Here is a 15,848-nt window from a genome sequence, read left to right on the forward strand (position 1 = left end):
TTTCCTCCCTCTGTTGTATCAACTTGTTCTTGGGCAACTCTTCAATATCACAAAGCATGGCCACCCAGTCTTCTGTTATAAAAAAACCCCAAACCCACACATATAAATTCTGGATATTAATTAATAATTATATAAGATGGTAAGCTGCTTTTTTTGAAACAAATAAATACACATTTTTGCTTGATTTACTATGGCCATTAAATATTTACATAATTGCATTTCAGTTACTCTCTAGCATATGTATTATATTATAAACACTCAGAATTTTTCATTTAATTAAAATTTATTTCATATTTTTTCATTTTTACTTCCTTCTCAATACATTTTTTTTCCTTAAGCTGTAAGACTGTTAAAATACTATTATTAAGGCCATCTACCTGTTAACTTGATTTTTTATTTCATTATAAGCCATTAGGAAAAAATCAGTAAGTCACAGAATCTAATTTTGTTAATGGAACTTAATGCAACTCTAGACAAACTAAAAATAACTTGAATCTAATAAGTAACCCCTTTCCCCTCCTACATCCATGAACAGACTTTAATAAGACTACCAGAAAATACATCTCAGAAAACCGTTAGAAGTGCAAAAAGTCCATAAAGTAAAGCACACGGGTATGCAATCAGTAGCTGCTGTCCTTCCATAGCCAATGCAGAGGTAAAAATTTTGGAGGCTGACAGACTGCACCATCCAATAATAAACAGAGCTAACAAAATTCCTGGGATCCCCCTAGGAGGAAAAAAAAACAAAACACAAAAGAAACATGACAGAGTCCACATATTATCAAAAGTAGCATCAAATCTTACATGAACTCAAGTTCATGTCTATCAGCTTGCTGTTGATAAGGTAACAGTCACTGGAAGAACCAAGGACTGACTATCATAATGAAAGTCAAGCATAAGAAGAAATTAAAACTGTAATCGTAAACAAAAAAGTAATTTCTTCAGCATGGATAAAAGCATCATCAGAAGTACTTCTAAGAGGGCAGTGCATTTAGAAATAAATCTTCTGGGACTCCAGCAGATGCAGCAGCTAAAGTGTAATATTAAAGTTAGCAAAGATCCTATTTCAGCCAAAATCAGCTTGTAGAAGTTGTTTGGTTCTAAAATGACACTACAGACCTACTCTTCCATCAGGAATCCTGATGACCTGGAGAGATTGGAGATCGCATTTTTGTAATGCATAACACAAATTTTAAGTGTGCCTTGGACTCTGAGAGGAGGTTCTTAAAGACTCACATCTCAGCTGAATGGGCAGAAAGGCAGTGATTGTCTGCCAGGAAAAAGCTCTACTGGCCTTTTAAAACAGGGAACAAATGGAGCATAAAGTAAGGAATGGGAAAAGAACCACAGAGGAAAAATATTTTGCTCATCCTGGCATCCTTCTGCAGTGTGATTTTCCACACTGCCCCTTGGTGACAGCTGGGCCCTTCTGAAGTTACATTCTGCAACCTCTCAGGAGCAGAGTGGTCTGGAGTACTATGATTATGGGACTGTGGTTGAAAGCCCACTGAAATTCTCCTGCAGATTACAGAGGGCTCACTATTAAACCCTGTAGGAACAAAATCTAACCAATAAATAATGATTCACATATGCTTTATTTGCAGTCTATTTGCAGCCTGCTTCTGTAAAATGCATGAGATCATGTGCGTAATATACTGCTGAAGTACACAATGAGATCAGCTGCATTACACACTTTCACTGTTTCAAGAACTTTGAGAAAAAATGAACCTCTGTTAGTTCCTAAAGGCCTTCCTGGTGCCCCACTCTTCCAAAGCATCACCATAACAGAACCAGAAGGGAGAAACAGACTGCATATACTTACGTTGGTCCTTTTATCAGAAATCATCTCCACTAATATTATGATTGCAACTAAACCATGATGAGTAAAGCTCTCCTTATGCAATTGACTTAGTTTACTTAATGCAATCATATCACATAAAATAGTTCATTCCTTAGCAGTCCAGTCTCCAGGCCAGTGAGGTACTTGGTGTTGTCAGCTGTTGGGACTTTGAGGGAGGAAGGAAAGAATTGATTTTACAGTGACTCAGCACCTCATTGCAACTTCAACATGTTAAAAATAAAACATGAAAGACAGTGTGATGTAATACCATCAGTTTAAGTGTTCTTTAAACCTATGCGGTGGCATTCAGGGAAATTACACCGAGCTTTGTGAAGCAAGTTTCTGGCCTCTTCTCCAAGAGAAGATGCTAAGTTGCTCACCCAAACAGAGAGTCAGAAATTCAGAGCTAGTATGGATGGCTCTTTCAGCAGGTACCCATGCTGGCAGAGGGGTGGGATGCAACAGCAACATACTGTGCAATGACCATTTTCAACTAGTATAATGACTCCTTAGGGGACTATCACAAGGCAGCACAATTTAGAGCTGTGGATGCTCTGCCTTGGACTGAAGTCCAATGGCCTCTTATGGTTTGTTCCAGGACTGGCAGAGAGCAGGATGGAAAGGTGAGATAAAATCATCTTGGAACCAAGAGATACCTGTGTGCACTTAAAAAATTCAGACATCAATTTAACATGTTATTGGCAGAGAGCTTTTGTCTGGTACGTCCATGAGGTCAGATCCTCTAGCATGGGAGAAGGGCAAAAAGCAGATGTCACGCTCACAGTGACCAAGAGGACTGGGGCTGTACTGGCATGAGATTGAGATGGGGGTACAGATGTGAGCAGACCCTTTCTACTACTCTCTCTCTCACATCCTGCAGATGCTGTCACCAAATGGGTCCTTTGCATTGGCTGGGTCTAAGAATTTCTTTCTCCATTCTTACATTCATTTCCTTCACTGTTTAGTTAAGGAAATAGCTTGACCTTTCTGTTTGGGCCTTTGACAGTAAAGAATTTTCAGGTTTTTTTCCAGGAAAAAAAGTCTGTTGATGTTTCTCCCAGAAAGATGGTCTAGTCAACTTGGGCTTACACACGATAACAACTTAGATGAGGCACAAACAAATATATTTCCATGCAAGTTTTCTCTTTGGTGCTATTTAGCACCCAAAATGCTGCATATATTGTTTTATTTGGTTACAGTGAAATAGCTAATCATGAAAATTGAGAATTATTTTATTGCTACATGTTTGCAATTGATGAGTGCATTATCCTAGGTATATTTTCTGTGAAAAAAAAATTGAGGTAAGTTCTTTAAATTTTGAAATAGAAATAATGTTTTTATAAATACTAAAAAAACCCTATGAATGTGTCACTGTCTTTCCTTTACCGTTTTAAATAAGCTTTTAAATTAAAAATAGTGAAGTGTATGTTGGATTTAAAAGTTGCCACTTAATTTTAATAGCATGTTTGCAATAGTTAACCTTGGTACTTGTTGTGTTCAAGCAGTTTCATATAGCAAATGAGAAAGGACTGCAGAATCCTGTCGATAGGTACTTAACATTATCAACCCATTTTAGAAATAACAGTTTAATTTTTTAAAGGCTATCACAATATAGCATTTATAGTTTCTCAAAATATGTCTGCAAATTTGCAGCATTTTACAAATATGTAGTGTGTGATGGGGGATTCCTTGTACAGACAACAGTACCCTGCACAATTGTAACAGCTGGTTTGGAGTTCACCCCATCTGTCTTACGATTATGTGTCTGCACATTTTATTAGGCTGGATTATTAAACAGGTTAATCAAGAAAATATGGGAAGTGTAGGAGAACAGAGAATAAATGACTTCTTCAGTGTCACTACTATCCATCTTATCAAGGACAGCTCAGAAACACTTTAATACATGGAATACGGCCATGTTAAGCCATCATAGCTCCACAGAAACATGCAACAAGAATTGTGTAAAAATCTTCCTTCTGCTACATAATTTCCTTTAAAAAAATTATATTTATATATATATATATATATATACTGCTTTTCCAAAGAAAACAAACAGGGGCACTTTCTTATTCATCAGCTGCCAAGTTCCATACATTACAGATTGAATAGTTAAAAATGTCAGAGAATAACAAAGTCTAAGAAGGGAAACCACCATTAATAACATGTTAAAAACAGGTAAAAGTGCTGCTCATGCAAGATCTGGAACTTTCTTGTGCTTTACTGTATGTGAAAAGGGAGGTAAACACAGTCTGTATCTCAAAGGACTAACCAAATGACAAGGAAAGAGAGGCTTGCCAAAAAGTTTCCTATCCATAGACATGTAACTGAACAATCCTCCATATGTGCACAGGTAAATACACCACTGCACAAGTGGTATTTCAAAGTATTTGGTTATTTTCAGGTTTGCAATTACATCACAACTATACCTTAGAATATACAACTCTACTACATTTTAAACACTTGTTCTAATTGTCCAAATCATTAAGGGTTACAGGATTATTTCATTCTGCCCAACAGAAGTCGGTATACGCAAGGAAACATAAAGATGAGAGGCCTGATGCTATGAACAAATAGAGAAACAGGAGAACCAGCTACATAAACCCAAAGTACAGCAGTCACTTTTAAAATTGATACCCGACTTTGGTCACTGTTGGCTCTGTAAAACAAAAGGCACATCTGAGGCTACTGCAAAAATCTATCAGCACTCTCAGTCCAAGTGAGAAGCGGTGGATTAAGGACTCACACTAAAATGAATGTATACCAACCCTCTCAAACACTTCTGTCTGTTTCCATCTACACAGACACAAAAAATGGTGTTTTGCTTTACAGTTTCAGAAGTCAAAATTCCCTACCTAACCATTTATAAAATGTTTTGCACAACACCAGTCTTCTAACTTACTATTTTCCATAGGATTCCTGTTGTGATAGACTGGTACTTACTGTAGTGAGAAGATAACTGCAGAAGACGACAGAATCAGCATGGGCAGCAGACAATAGCCCAAGACACTTGCAACACAGCCATGTGAGACTCCCAAGTCACTCATCAGGTTCAGCAGGGCATGCATAACAAGGCACCCAATGGCACTCATGCCATACACATAGCCAAAATGAACTTTTCCTGCCTGGAATAAATATGAGTAAGCATTAATTGTCAGAACTGAGCAAGTGATCACAAAGTAGTGAGAGAAGACAGAATTAGGTTTAGGTTTGTTACTTCTTGTTGTTGACACTCTCTCTCCGCTTCACCTATATTAGTTCAGTCATAAACCACAGCTGATACTTTTGGGTGATTTTTGCATAAAAATAGTTTAAAGGTACAATTGAGAGAATGTGCTTGTTGCTAACTTAAAATTACAAGGTTGATTCTCAGTCTTACTCTCTTTGGGCTCTGAGCGGGACAGGAATTGGTTGGGAGACTTGGGAGGGTATAACTGGGAAGTTACAAACTGAAGGAACAAACTGAGAAGAAATTATGGAAAGTACATTTTAATAATTTCTTTTTAGTCTCAAGAAACATCTTTTCAACAGGTGTATATGGGGCTGTGAAAAACTGTCCTAAGTAAATTGTGACTCAGGTTACTTGATATGGTTTATATTTTATTACAAACCTCCAACTTTAAACAGGTCGGCAAAAAATTAGTAAAACTTTGCTTAAAATATGCTGTTTTTCAGGATGAATGTGACAATTTTTCCCTTTGACTACCATGAGAAAGACGCATTTCTGTGCTTAGATCAATACAACATGTTCATTTCAACATAAACCTGAGTAGTTACTGTCAGCTTGTGTCCTTTTTCTTGTTCTAACGAACAAAAAAAATCCCAGGTGCTTTTTTTTCCTTCCAGATTTTATTCCTTTGAGTGAATGTAGTGCCTGTGAAAGGTACCAGCCTGGTAGAGCTTGATGTTTTCTAATTTATGCACAAAGCTAGTAAAACAGGCAACTGTGGCCACAGCAGTACCAATTCCTTCATCTCCTGCCATCAGTTTGAATGATCACCTCCAGGCATAAGTGCATTGTTCACTCCCCAAAACAAAACAGTCACAAAAGACTGTTGAATATTTTTTGCTCTCTCTTCAAGCTTTTAACAAATTAAATATTGATTGCTGGCTATGCAATACCATCATTTTCACATCTGTACATCACAAAAACATTCATAAACCAGAAATAAAGTTTGTTTTGTCTTGGAACTTTGTATATTAATGATAGCATGCACCTGTGAAGGACAAAGCTCTTACCTGGAACTCAACTATTGACTCAGGACTATGGAATAAACTTCTCAAATGAAGGGTCGCTATGTGTCACCTTTCTGACACATAACATGTCTGTACACATTTAAAACACAGGTGTGTTTGTGCACAGACACAAACATATCTATATATTGCCCACTATATATTATATATTGCATATGATAAACCACATGAGAATCAAAACTATTAGATGGTCTCAGTTTTCTATTCAGTTTGTGGCTTATGGTTGGATTCTCTTTTGATGGATTAGTTGGAAACATTGCATTTTTTCATGTTTTGTGATATTTGCTAGTATACCTTCCATGGTGATTAAGGAGGATTAAGAAAACCTATCACCTTATTTATCCATACATTTTAATAAAATTTGGGGGAAATCAACTTTGAGGACCCTTCTTCTCTGGCCTCTCTTCCTCTATCCATGCATGCGTGTCATGGTTTGAGAGCCCCAAAATCCAATTCCCTAGTTCAAACCCCCTCCCACATCTCATCGCAGTGTGAGATGGGTTTTCCAGACACCACACGAGACTGAAAATGGGGGGAAGGGATTATGTATTACAATGACTGTACAAAATAAATATTACAATACATTACACACACAATCTTAACTATCTCTACCATGACATAAAAACATTTACAATGGATCAAATCTCTTCTCCCCTCCAAATAAAAGTCCAGGAGGGAAGAAGGAAAAGATCCTTCCCACTCTCAGAGCAGCAGTGTCTTCAGGGCAGCAGCCTATCTCACTTCATGCAATAGTTGTAGCTGGATCTCTACCAGTACACAGGAGGGGGGTATTCAAGCCCTCATGGTCCTTTGTCTCCAAGTGAGGGTCTTCTCTACCATAGGCTGTGTTCACCAGGACAAGGGTCACTTCACTACATCATACCATGAAGCGCAGGGGTCTTCGTGACAGTCCCTATCTTCAGGGGAATCAAATTCCCCTACAGAGCTTCTGTGCTCTGTCTCAAGGCAGTGTGGGGGGGGAAAGCCCTCCTCTGCATTCCTTTGGCCGTCCTGGTCCAGCTTCCAGGACGCCTGAGCTTCTCAGCTCCTCTCTGCAGTGCTGCTGCACTTCACCCCTCCCTTCTAGAAGTCTCCAAGGAGTTTGGGGGTTTCTGGTTCAGTTCTTACCCCAGAACTCTGTATCTGTAGAGCTTAGTTCTCTCTCTGCTGCTGGCTGTCGTCTCTTGGACAACTCTGTGTCTCTTGTTCGGCTGCATACTCGTTTGCTGCTTCTTCACTTCTTATCTCTTGGCTCTCTGCCACTTTCTCCAGCTAGTGTTGTTTTTGCCACCGCTTCTGCTACTCACAGTGGAGAAAACTCCTTCAGCTCTCAGCTACAGAACCTGGCCCAGTTTAACACTGTTCCAAGTCCCTGCCCCAGTGGGGCTGTTGCTGCTTCTCCTCATGGCTCTACAACATGGCTACTTCTCCAACAACTACTACAACAACATCACCTTTCTTTTCCGGTCTGCTTGTGATATGTTTATATTTTGCAAAAGTGCTCATTGGTTCAAACCTTAAGGGTCTCCACCCCGTAGGGATTTACCATTTTATAACTTCAGGGGGAAAACTGTTTTCCCCCACCACAATGTGGAAACTGACCACTGGATGCCAGCAGTGATTGAGCTGGACAGACGTAAAGCAATGCAGTGGAGAGGGCCTAGCCTAGTGATGACACAACTTGAAATTCCTAATGTTGCAGGCTGGTGACAGCTCACCAGCTCTGGTTGGACAGCAATGCACACTTACGTGCAACGCAGACTGAGTCAATACGACCTGACTTTACATCAGCAACATTATCCTGTTTGCAATTTGAACCGTCTCACTTCTGAGCTCTCATCTGGTTCCAGTCCTCAATGTTTAAGACAGGTACAGCCAGGCTGCCTGTATCCTTGCAACATTCTGAGTGTTGGGCTTTTCCCCATCACTGTCCTCCACCATAAGGAATAATCTATTCCTGAACTAACAGGGTAAGAAATCTTCCTATTTAGATACAGAATCCTCTGGCGGCATTTGCATACTAGTGGTATAAAATAATCAGGAAAAATTGCTTCTACAAATAAAATTAATGATAGCTATAGATATTTTGGGAGAGCAATACTACCTCAGATTATTATCAATTAGAATTTTGGTCATTAATGATTTGTAGTAAGTTTAGCAACCATAACAGTTTGGGGCAGCCTTTGTTATAGACCAGCTAAGAAAAGTGCTGTTTCAAACAGGTGCAAAACTACAAGCTATATTTTAGACTTTGTTTCAGTGTATTTAATTATTCTACACAGCACTATTTATCAGCTTAGTTTAAGATTAAGAAATTCCTGAGCCAGATATGAAGGGAGCACTAGCACCAGCAGCTACCTGAAATCTCCACCTGGTGAAATGTTTGGTTGGTGGGGCAAGGGCGGAGGGCGGATACGCAGCTGAACATGCTGGTTCCAATTTTAGCCATCTTTCTTAACATATGTAAATATATTGACTCACACACACAGGAATACTCCCAGTTCACAGGGATGTAAGCAAAACCAGAATCAGGCTTGATTAGTCTGACAGGCTTTGATGAATGGAAAGAGCTAAATTTGTCCTGCGGAAGGAACAAGGTTAGGAGAAAGTCAGACTTTGTGTGCTTGTTTGCATCTGCCTGGAGTGGGTACTACTATCCTTAGCTGAAGTGGATGGGGAAGTCTGATTTCATACAAATGACTATGTAAAATGCAAAGCAGCTGAGACAGCCTTCTGCTAACTTTTGTGCTGTCATTGTTTCTCCTCCTACAATTGGGCTGCCCTGTTATACTAACATAAGGAAAATCAAGTCCTGCTGCCGGGCTAACAGCCCTTTTCTCTTTCTCTCTGAAAGAGCTGCTACCATTTGAAGAATATCTTTGCATAATTTTCCATAGTTAAAAACCTGAAACTAAATAAAATGTATACATTATTTCAGAAACAAGGTCTCAACCAAATTCTGTTCCTGGTGCTATTAGAAGAGACTTATTTAAATACAGAAGGATGGTTTACCCAGCTGAACAGCCACTTTAGTATTCAAATGCATCTGAGATAAAATAAGCAGCCCAAATTTCCAAGATGGCACACGGAAAACCCATACACTTACTGCTGTGAAGTCATGGCAGAAAAACATTGGATTGTATCAGAGGAGTTCTGCTGGCCTAAATCTGGAGCACTGAAGTTAGTTTTCTGATGACACTTCAAATGCTTAATACCGCAGAATAAATATAAGTACTTTACTTCAATAATAGTAGTCTAGTATTCATTAGAATTGTTGGCTATTCAGGAAGAAAAATCAACAGGAAGCATTTTTTCCATAATTTCTTTCTGTTAGCTTTTCAACTTTCTCCTTTTACTACTCTCATATCTTTATTTCTCCTTTTGGAAAATAGCCTGTCTTCTCTAGCTTCCTGTCTTCTTTTCCTTTTATTCCCTTTCCTCCTGCCTCTTCCACCCTCATAAAATATTTTTATATGGGCATAAATAATAATAATAATACTTGCCATTTATATTGCGGTTTGCACATTCAAGGTACTGCCCTGACAATGGAGTAAGAATTTTCAAGAATCTTCTGATTCAACACTATTTATCATAGAGGAAATGGAGAATTAGAGACCCATTTCTCTCACCTCAGTTGCAGAGCACCCTTCCCAGGGTGGTCCCACCTTACCCCTGTTTGATGAATTACTGCCAACAATCAGAGCTGTACTTCAGCAACACTGGAAACCCCCTGTTGTCAATGATAAATAGATGAATTCAGAGAACTGCACAATCCCTGTTAAACTTCCCTCCTGTAGGAGAGCTATATTCATAAAACAGAAGGTTTTCCAATTATTCTTGCTATATAAAGATACTCTCTTTATATCTCTGCACTCCCTAAAATAACATAGAAAGAAGATAATTTCAAAACAGTGTCAAGAATGTTAGAAAAACTGGGCTGGTCTGCTATGTCTTTTTATTACCTACTTTAAAAACTCCTTGTTAGGTCTTTATCTAGCACGTACTGCTATGCTTTGGGTGTTCAGAGCTTCTCCAGGTTATACATGGTACAGATCTGTCCTTTGTTCATATTAAATCCCACCCCAAAAATGGTATAGTCTTTTTTTGTCACTGGAAGTAACACTGGAAGTAATATATCACTTCACCTGTGTTATTTCTGCATTACATTTAAACTTAATGCAGGTACTTTCAAAGCAAGGAGACTTTTTAACACATAATCTCAGAACAAATGGCAGCACATGACTCCTTTTATGCCAGTACTACATCTTCTGCAACTTCATATGCATTATCACCTAGGCATTAGCTTGTTGGAAAAGAAATCCCTGAAGATTTCAACCAATCCTACCATCAGCAATGTTGCTCCAAGGGCCAAACAGAAAATGATAGGTCCGGTGAGGTCTGTCTCGTTCATAATGCTGCCATCTGCAGGCTTCATTGGATTTAGAACTGTTAATGTTTTTTGCCATATATGCTCAAAATTGATCCCAAGTTCTGCAACAAGAAATTTCAGGATTGTTAATTGCTCACAAGAAAACAACACTTTCACAGAAATGCATTAGATATCACAAAACCGCAAACAAATTAATTGCTTTAATGAAGATAATATTGTAGGATGACATATTCTTAGTAGAAACATGCTGTATACCCAGTATGTTTGAGAGTCAGCTCTGATTCTCAATTGGAATATTAATTTATTAAATCAAACTTTAGGCAATGAGCCAAAAAATGCCCTCAGCATTTTTGAGTTAATATTTGGTTTTCCTATATTTAAAACACATATATCTAATGCCACACCAGCTTAGATGTTGAAAAATAAGTTAATTAACAGCAGCTGCAGAATTTAAGATACTCAAGAACACCAAGGACAGAGAGATATTTTTTAATTCTGGTAAATCTGACAAGAAATGTGTCTTAACTCTGAACTGCCAGAGGCACTTAAAAATGACATTTGTCCCTTCAAGGCAAGTTAATAATATATTGTACAGTGCTTATAAAAAACTTTTTTTTTTTTCATTTAAAAAGTAATACTGAGACCCTTGAAAACAGAACAAAATTCTTTCCCATTAAAGTTGATGGGAATTCTGCCACGAACTCTACTGGGGCAAAGATTTGTTTTATAACTTCTGGAAAACACTTCAGCTTGCAAGAGTAATCAACTTCCTTGAGATTCTCCAGTAAGGGAAAAGTTAGGCTCAGGACTTGGTGCCAGAGTTGGCAGCATTAAGACTGACAATGTGTTAGTTCTTTTTGAAAAGCCAAGTCTTTATCTTGTTCCACCTCTCCATCATCTTGAGCTCAGCCAAAACATTACATAAATAAACCTATTCTGTACTAAAATGTGTGTCTTTAGTCAGACCTGTGTGTACATAGATAGGTACATCTCTGAAGCCTTGGGGATCACAAGCAGTCATATTGCAGCATCTTTTTCACAGGGTGAGCTGCATGGGGAGATAAATGCTTGGAGGTCTTAGAGGTAGAGATCTAGTTACCTGTATCAGAGTGATCTTTCTGGCTTTAAGGCAGTAGTAGCACCTTTTAAGTAGTAAAAACTCCACTTGCCTCCCAGTATGCAAAAGCAGCAGGCTGAATATGCTCCTTTCACATTATGCTGAAATAATCACAGACAAATTCTCCAATTCTTTTTTTTTAATGCTGCACAAGTCTTTTACAAACTACAAAATCAACCACTAGCATTAGAATGGTTCAATTGTCATAAAGAATGACATTGTATAGTTAAGTGATTAACTAATTGAAGCTGAAAGCAGCTTTCTCAATTTGTTTCCCTCTGAAACAAGCTACTTAGCATCTTCAAACTATTACATTTATTACTAGATATGCAAAAAGGAGGATTATCAGTATTTATTAATTATAGATTTTCCAATATGTATGCAGGATAAACATAGAGTGGGAAAAAAGATTTGGAAATGTGAATGCAAAACTTATTGTTATGCTGTCATCTAGTGGTGGTAAAGTATATGCCCTATACGTCATAAGGCTGAATGAATCCATGGTGAATTCAAGAAGAAAATGTAGGTTTAGGGGCCAGGAGCTGTTGGCTGAAGCTCACACAGTCAGGCTTGGCAGCTCTGCTGCATTTTCTCTAGTGATGGCCACTAGCCAGCAAAGAAAAGTAGATGCACCTCCAGGAATCATGCATGTTGTCCATGGGTTTCTTTTTTACCTTCTAGCAAAGGAGGTTCCTCGTCAGATCCATCAGCATAACCAAGATGAGAGAGAGTATTGGGACTGTATGTTGGCTGCAAAATCTGACCTGTGTAACTCTTAGAGGACAGAAGCATGTCGGATGGGGCAAAAGCTCCGGCTGGAGGTTGCTCTCCTGTTTGGCTCCTAGGACAAAAAGCAAACCAAGCAAAACACATAAGTGCAATAAGAAACATCTTAAACCTACTCACTATGTAGCATCTATTTTTCACATATTTTCAGTTTGGGGAACACGGAAATTTTCCAGACACAATACCTGCTGTGGTTAGTGAGAGCTGAGCTGCTGACCATGGCTTTGCTTTCCTTACAACTCTCTATGCAACCAGGCAGAGCTCCTTGCCAGCCTGCCGGCACTCTTCAGCCCATCACACCAACTCTGTACCCACCCAGCTCAGGCAATGCACAGTGCAAGCACCCACAGGCTGAAGGTGAGGGGAAAGGGAATTTAGGAGCTGTGAGGGCACCCACAAATTCAGGCACTCCTGACTTTTCCACCCAGCAGCCTGGGGTCACTCCTCAGATATGCCCATACTGCTAATGAAAGAGCCATATATTTTGATTTTTTTTTCTTGAATTTGAGAAGCATCCTAAAGAACTTCCTGCAATATGTGCCCTACATTTCACATTAATAACATGAAACTCAGTTACTCCCATTAGGTAAAAAACCTGTAACATCTGTTCTTCTAAAAGTAGTACAAAAACCATCCTTTAAAAGGAAAAGTTCAGTAAAAAGTATTCTTCTCTTGGGAAAGTCTAGATGATCACTTGAAGTCCTTTCCTGCTCCTGCAAGCCCCAAAGCCAGCCCTGGAACTGTCGGATGCTGAAGACAGAAGCTGCAACAATACCTATACTTACTTTATGCTTCCAGAGAAGTTTTCGTTAGACCCATAGCTGTTGCAGCCTTCCTCCTGATCATCTATGGTGTAATTGGACTGGTAAAAGTCGAAGTGAAGCTGCTCAAAATTTGACATTCTGGTTGAGAAATGATTGTACATATCAATAGTAGCCTTTGCAACAAATCTTTGCTTTGAATTGTCTTAAATTAAAACAGCAAACCTTAAAGCCACAAACTCAAGATAATCTTTCTGTAGAAGCTCATGATAATGTGGAAGTGACAAAAAAGATGCTTTACTTTCTTTAGCTGTAACAGAGGAATTAATCTGATGCTACTGTAAATTATGATATATTAACTGAAAAGTGGTATATAAGATATCCTCTCTTGTTACTGTTACCAAAAATAATGTAAGTAATTTTTAAAGAATATATATATATCAAATAAAGTACTGTTTTAAACCAAGTTCATTTTTCTATTTTCAATTAAGAAAAATTGTGACCATATCTGAATGCTTAGAAATTAATGTTTTTAAGAAGTATTTTAGATTTTAAAAAAAATTACTATTTACAGCTATTTATTTTTGTAATATTATATATGACTCTCATAAAACAATAGAAAACCAGAAATATGTTCACAGGGTTTGTGATTTCTGTTCAAGGACACTGTAGCTGGCACATCAGTACTACTAGAGAAACATTTTCACTGGCCAGAGACATGTAAAGGACAGCATACTGGATGATTGAATTGGATTGATGATTGCATGATTTCTTGAGGAAAGAAAACATATTAAAACATATCTTTCTTTCCTACTAACCCATAGTTCAGCTCTGTAGCTACGGACAGATTAGACTAAGAAAGGAACAATTTGTCCATTTTCCCTTCTGCATTCTGACTAACTTTTTATAACTATTTGAATTTTGCATACACAGGGCTATTTCATGCATCCTGTGTGTAGGCAGGACTGGTTGTCTGGATCATATATAAGCAACATAAAAAATTAAACACATTAGTTCTGTAACACACTGTGTACCTTTTGGCATTATTGTTTCAAACTGCAAAGATATTTTATTAACTCTTATATTTGATCTAGGTGCTTCTTATGTTATTAACATGTCTGGCTATAAATCCACAGAACAGCTTCAAAATTGGCAGGTCTACGTTTGAAGCCACAAGACTAATGACCAACCCTGTTTCACCTCAGTGTTACCTTTATGCTGAGCCACAAGTGGCAAAGACATTACACCTACGCTCAGAGCAGTGAATCGTCTCAGGGACAGTAGCAGCCCCAGAGGGGTTGAGGCTGGAGAGCACCTCTGGGCAGTGCCTGGTCCAAGCCCCTGCCCAAAGTAGGGTCACCAAGAGCAGGCTACTTGGCAAAATGTCCAATCAGGTTTGGAAAAGTATGGCTTTGTTATTTCCACTCCCCCTTATCAGGTGGTTATATTCATTGGTGAGATCCCCCTGAGCCCACTCTCCTCCCAGCTAAAGTTCTTCAGTGATTTAGGGAGCGCTGTAAGTGGGATTTGCCTGTGCAACATGCGTGCGCACATGTGCACGCGTTTCACTGATTGGCTAGCACTCAGGTAGTTAAACCCTTAAAACATACAGAGAAGTTATACAACCTGATTGATAACCACATCCACATCCAGTTGACTTAGATTTTCATATGAGATATTTCTCTCTCCTATCATTTCCCATTTTCTTCATTTTTCTTCTCATTTCCAGCTTTCCAAATGCCATTGGCAAAATATGCTTTTGACCTCACAGTTATTCTCACAGTTATCTCAATATTTATCAAGCACATACTGCTTATGGGAAAGATCTTTGCAGATCTCTTTGTAGATAAAAATTATAAAGATTAGTATTTGATCAGAGACCTTGAAATGCTGCACATTAGAGTTTTGGATTTTTTTCCCATTATCAGGTTAATCTGTGGGGACCCTATTCCTTCTTTTATCTAGAGTTCAAACTACAAATTATTCTTACAGTATTTTCTTAACTGTTGATCTATTATGCATGTTTTCCAAATTTAGAAGAGAAATTATTTTCACATTTTAAATATGAATTAATAGCAATTAATTGTACCAAGCTATTTACTGTGGCTTTATTTGGAATGGCACACCAATTATTCATTTGTTCAATGAAGATTTCACATGGAATATGTTTTAAGAAACTTTAGTTTGTAGCTCTACCTCAACAGTTCAATTCTAGTAAGTTTTTAACGTTCTTTGCTGTCACTATAAGCAATGAAATAATTCCTTACTCAGGCATGCTATAATCTGTATAACAGAGTTCAGGAAAGATAAATTTATTTTTGAAAAGAATTTGGGGTTAAGGTTACTTACTTTTTAAGATATTTGTTGAAAACTCCAGTCTGTTGAATTTACATGTTGGAGAAGACCTAAAATATCCTCTTGCTTCAACACAGATGAGCTTAGTGCTATTTATAAGACTCTAAATTTGATCTTTGAACAGATGCACATGAAGGAAAAAACCCCCACAACCTGTCAATATCAGGGTCAGCATTTAACAAGAGCTAACAACAACGAGCAGAAAAGGGTAGGAATCTCTAAGGAAAGAAGAAAAAAAAGAACAAATACTTTTCCATGTATTTCAGCTCAATAATCTAGATTCTCTCTTAAGTAGGTATTTATGAAGAACTTGGTGGAGTCCTCATGAGCTGAGCTGTTAGATATTAA

General features: G+C 38.1%; 1 protein-coding gene across 2 annotated transcripts; it reads right to left on the reverse strand.

The window, feature by feature from the left end:
• Nucleotides 1-506: 506 nt before the first annotated feature.
• YIPF7 (Yip1 domain family member 7) lies at nt 507-15,563 on the reverse strand. 2 transcript variants are annotated; one of them, XR_001920156.1, is made up of 7 exons: nt 15,495-15,563; nt 13,170-13,286; nt 12,273-12,439; nt 10,437-10,582; nt 4,781-4,962; nt 1,823-2,006; nt 639-727 (listed from the first exon to the last, which is right to left on the reverse strand). XR_001920156.1 is itself a non-coding variant. In XM_018068727.1 (6 exons), exons 2-6 carry the CDS (start codon nt 13,283-13,285, stop codon nt 565-567), a joined length of 774 nt encoding a protein of 257 aa, XP_017924216.1. In that variant the 5' UTR covers nt 13,286; nt 15,495-15,563; the 3' UTR covers nt 507-564. The 2 variants fall into 2 exon arrangements, 1 of the variants encoding a protein (XP_017924216.1); XM_018068727.1 differs by lacking the exon at nt 1,823-2,006 and having other exon boundaries at nt 507-727.
• Nucleotides 15,564-15,848: the final 285 nt, after the last annotated feature.

This window comes from Manacus vitellinus, unplaced genomic scaffold, assembly GCF_001715985.3.
Source record: "Manacus vitellinus isolate BGI_N305 unplaced genomic scaffold, ASM171598v3 scaffold_0_pilon, whole genome shotgun sequence".
Classification (NCBI taxonomy): Eukaryota; Metazoa; Chordata; class Aves; order Passeriformes; family Pipridae; genus Manacus; species Manacus vitellinus.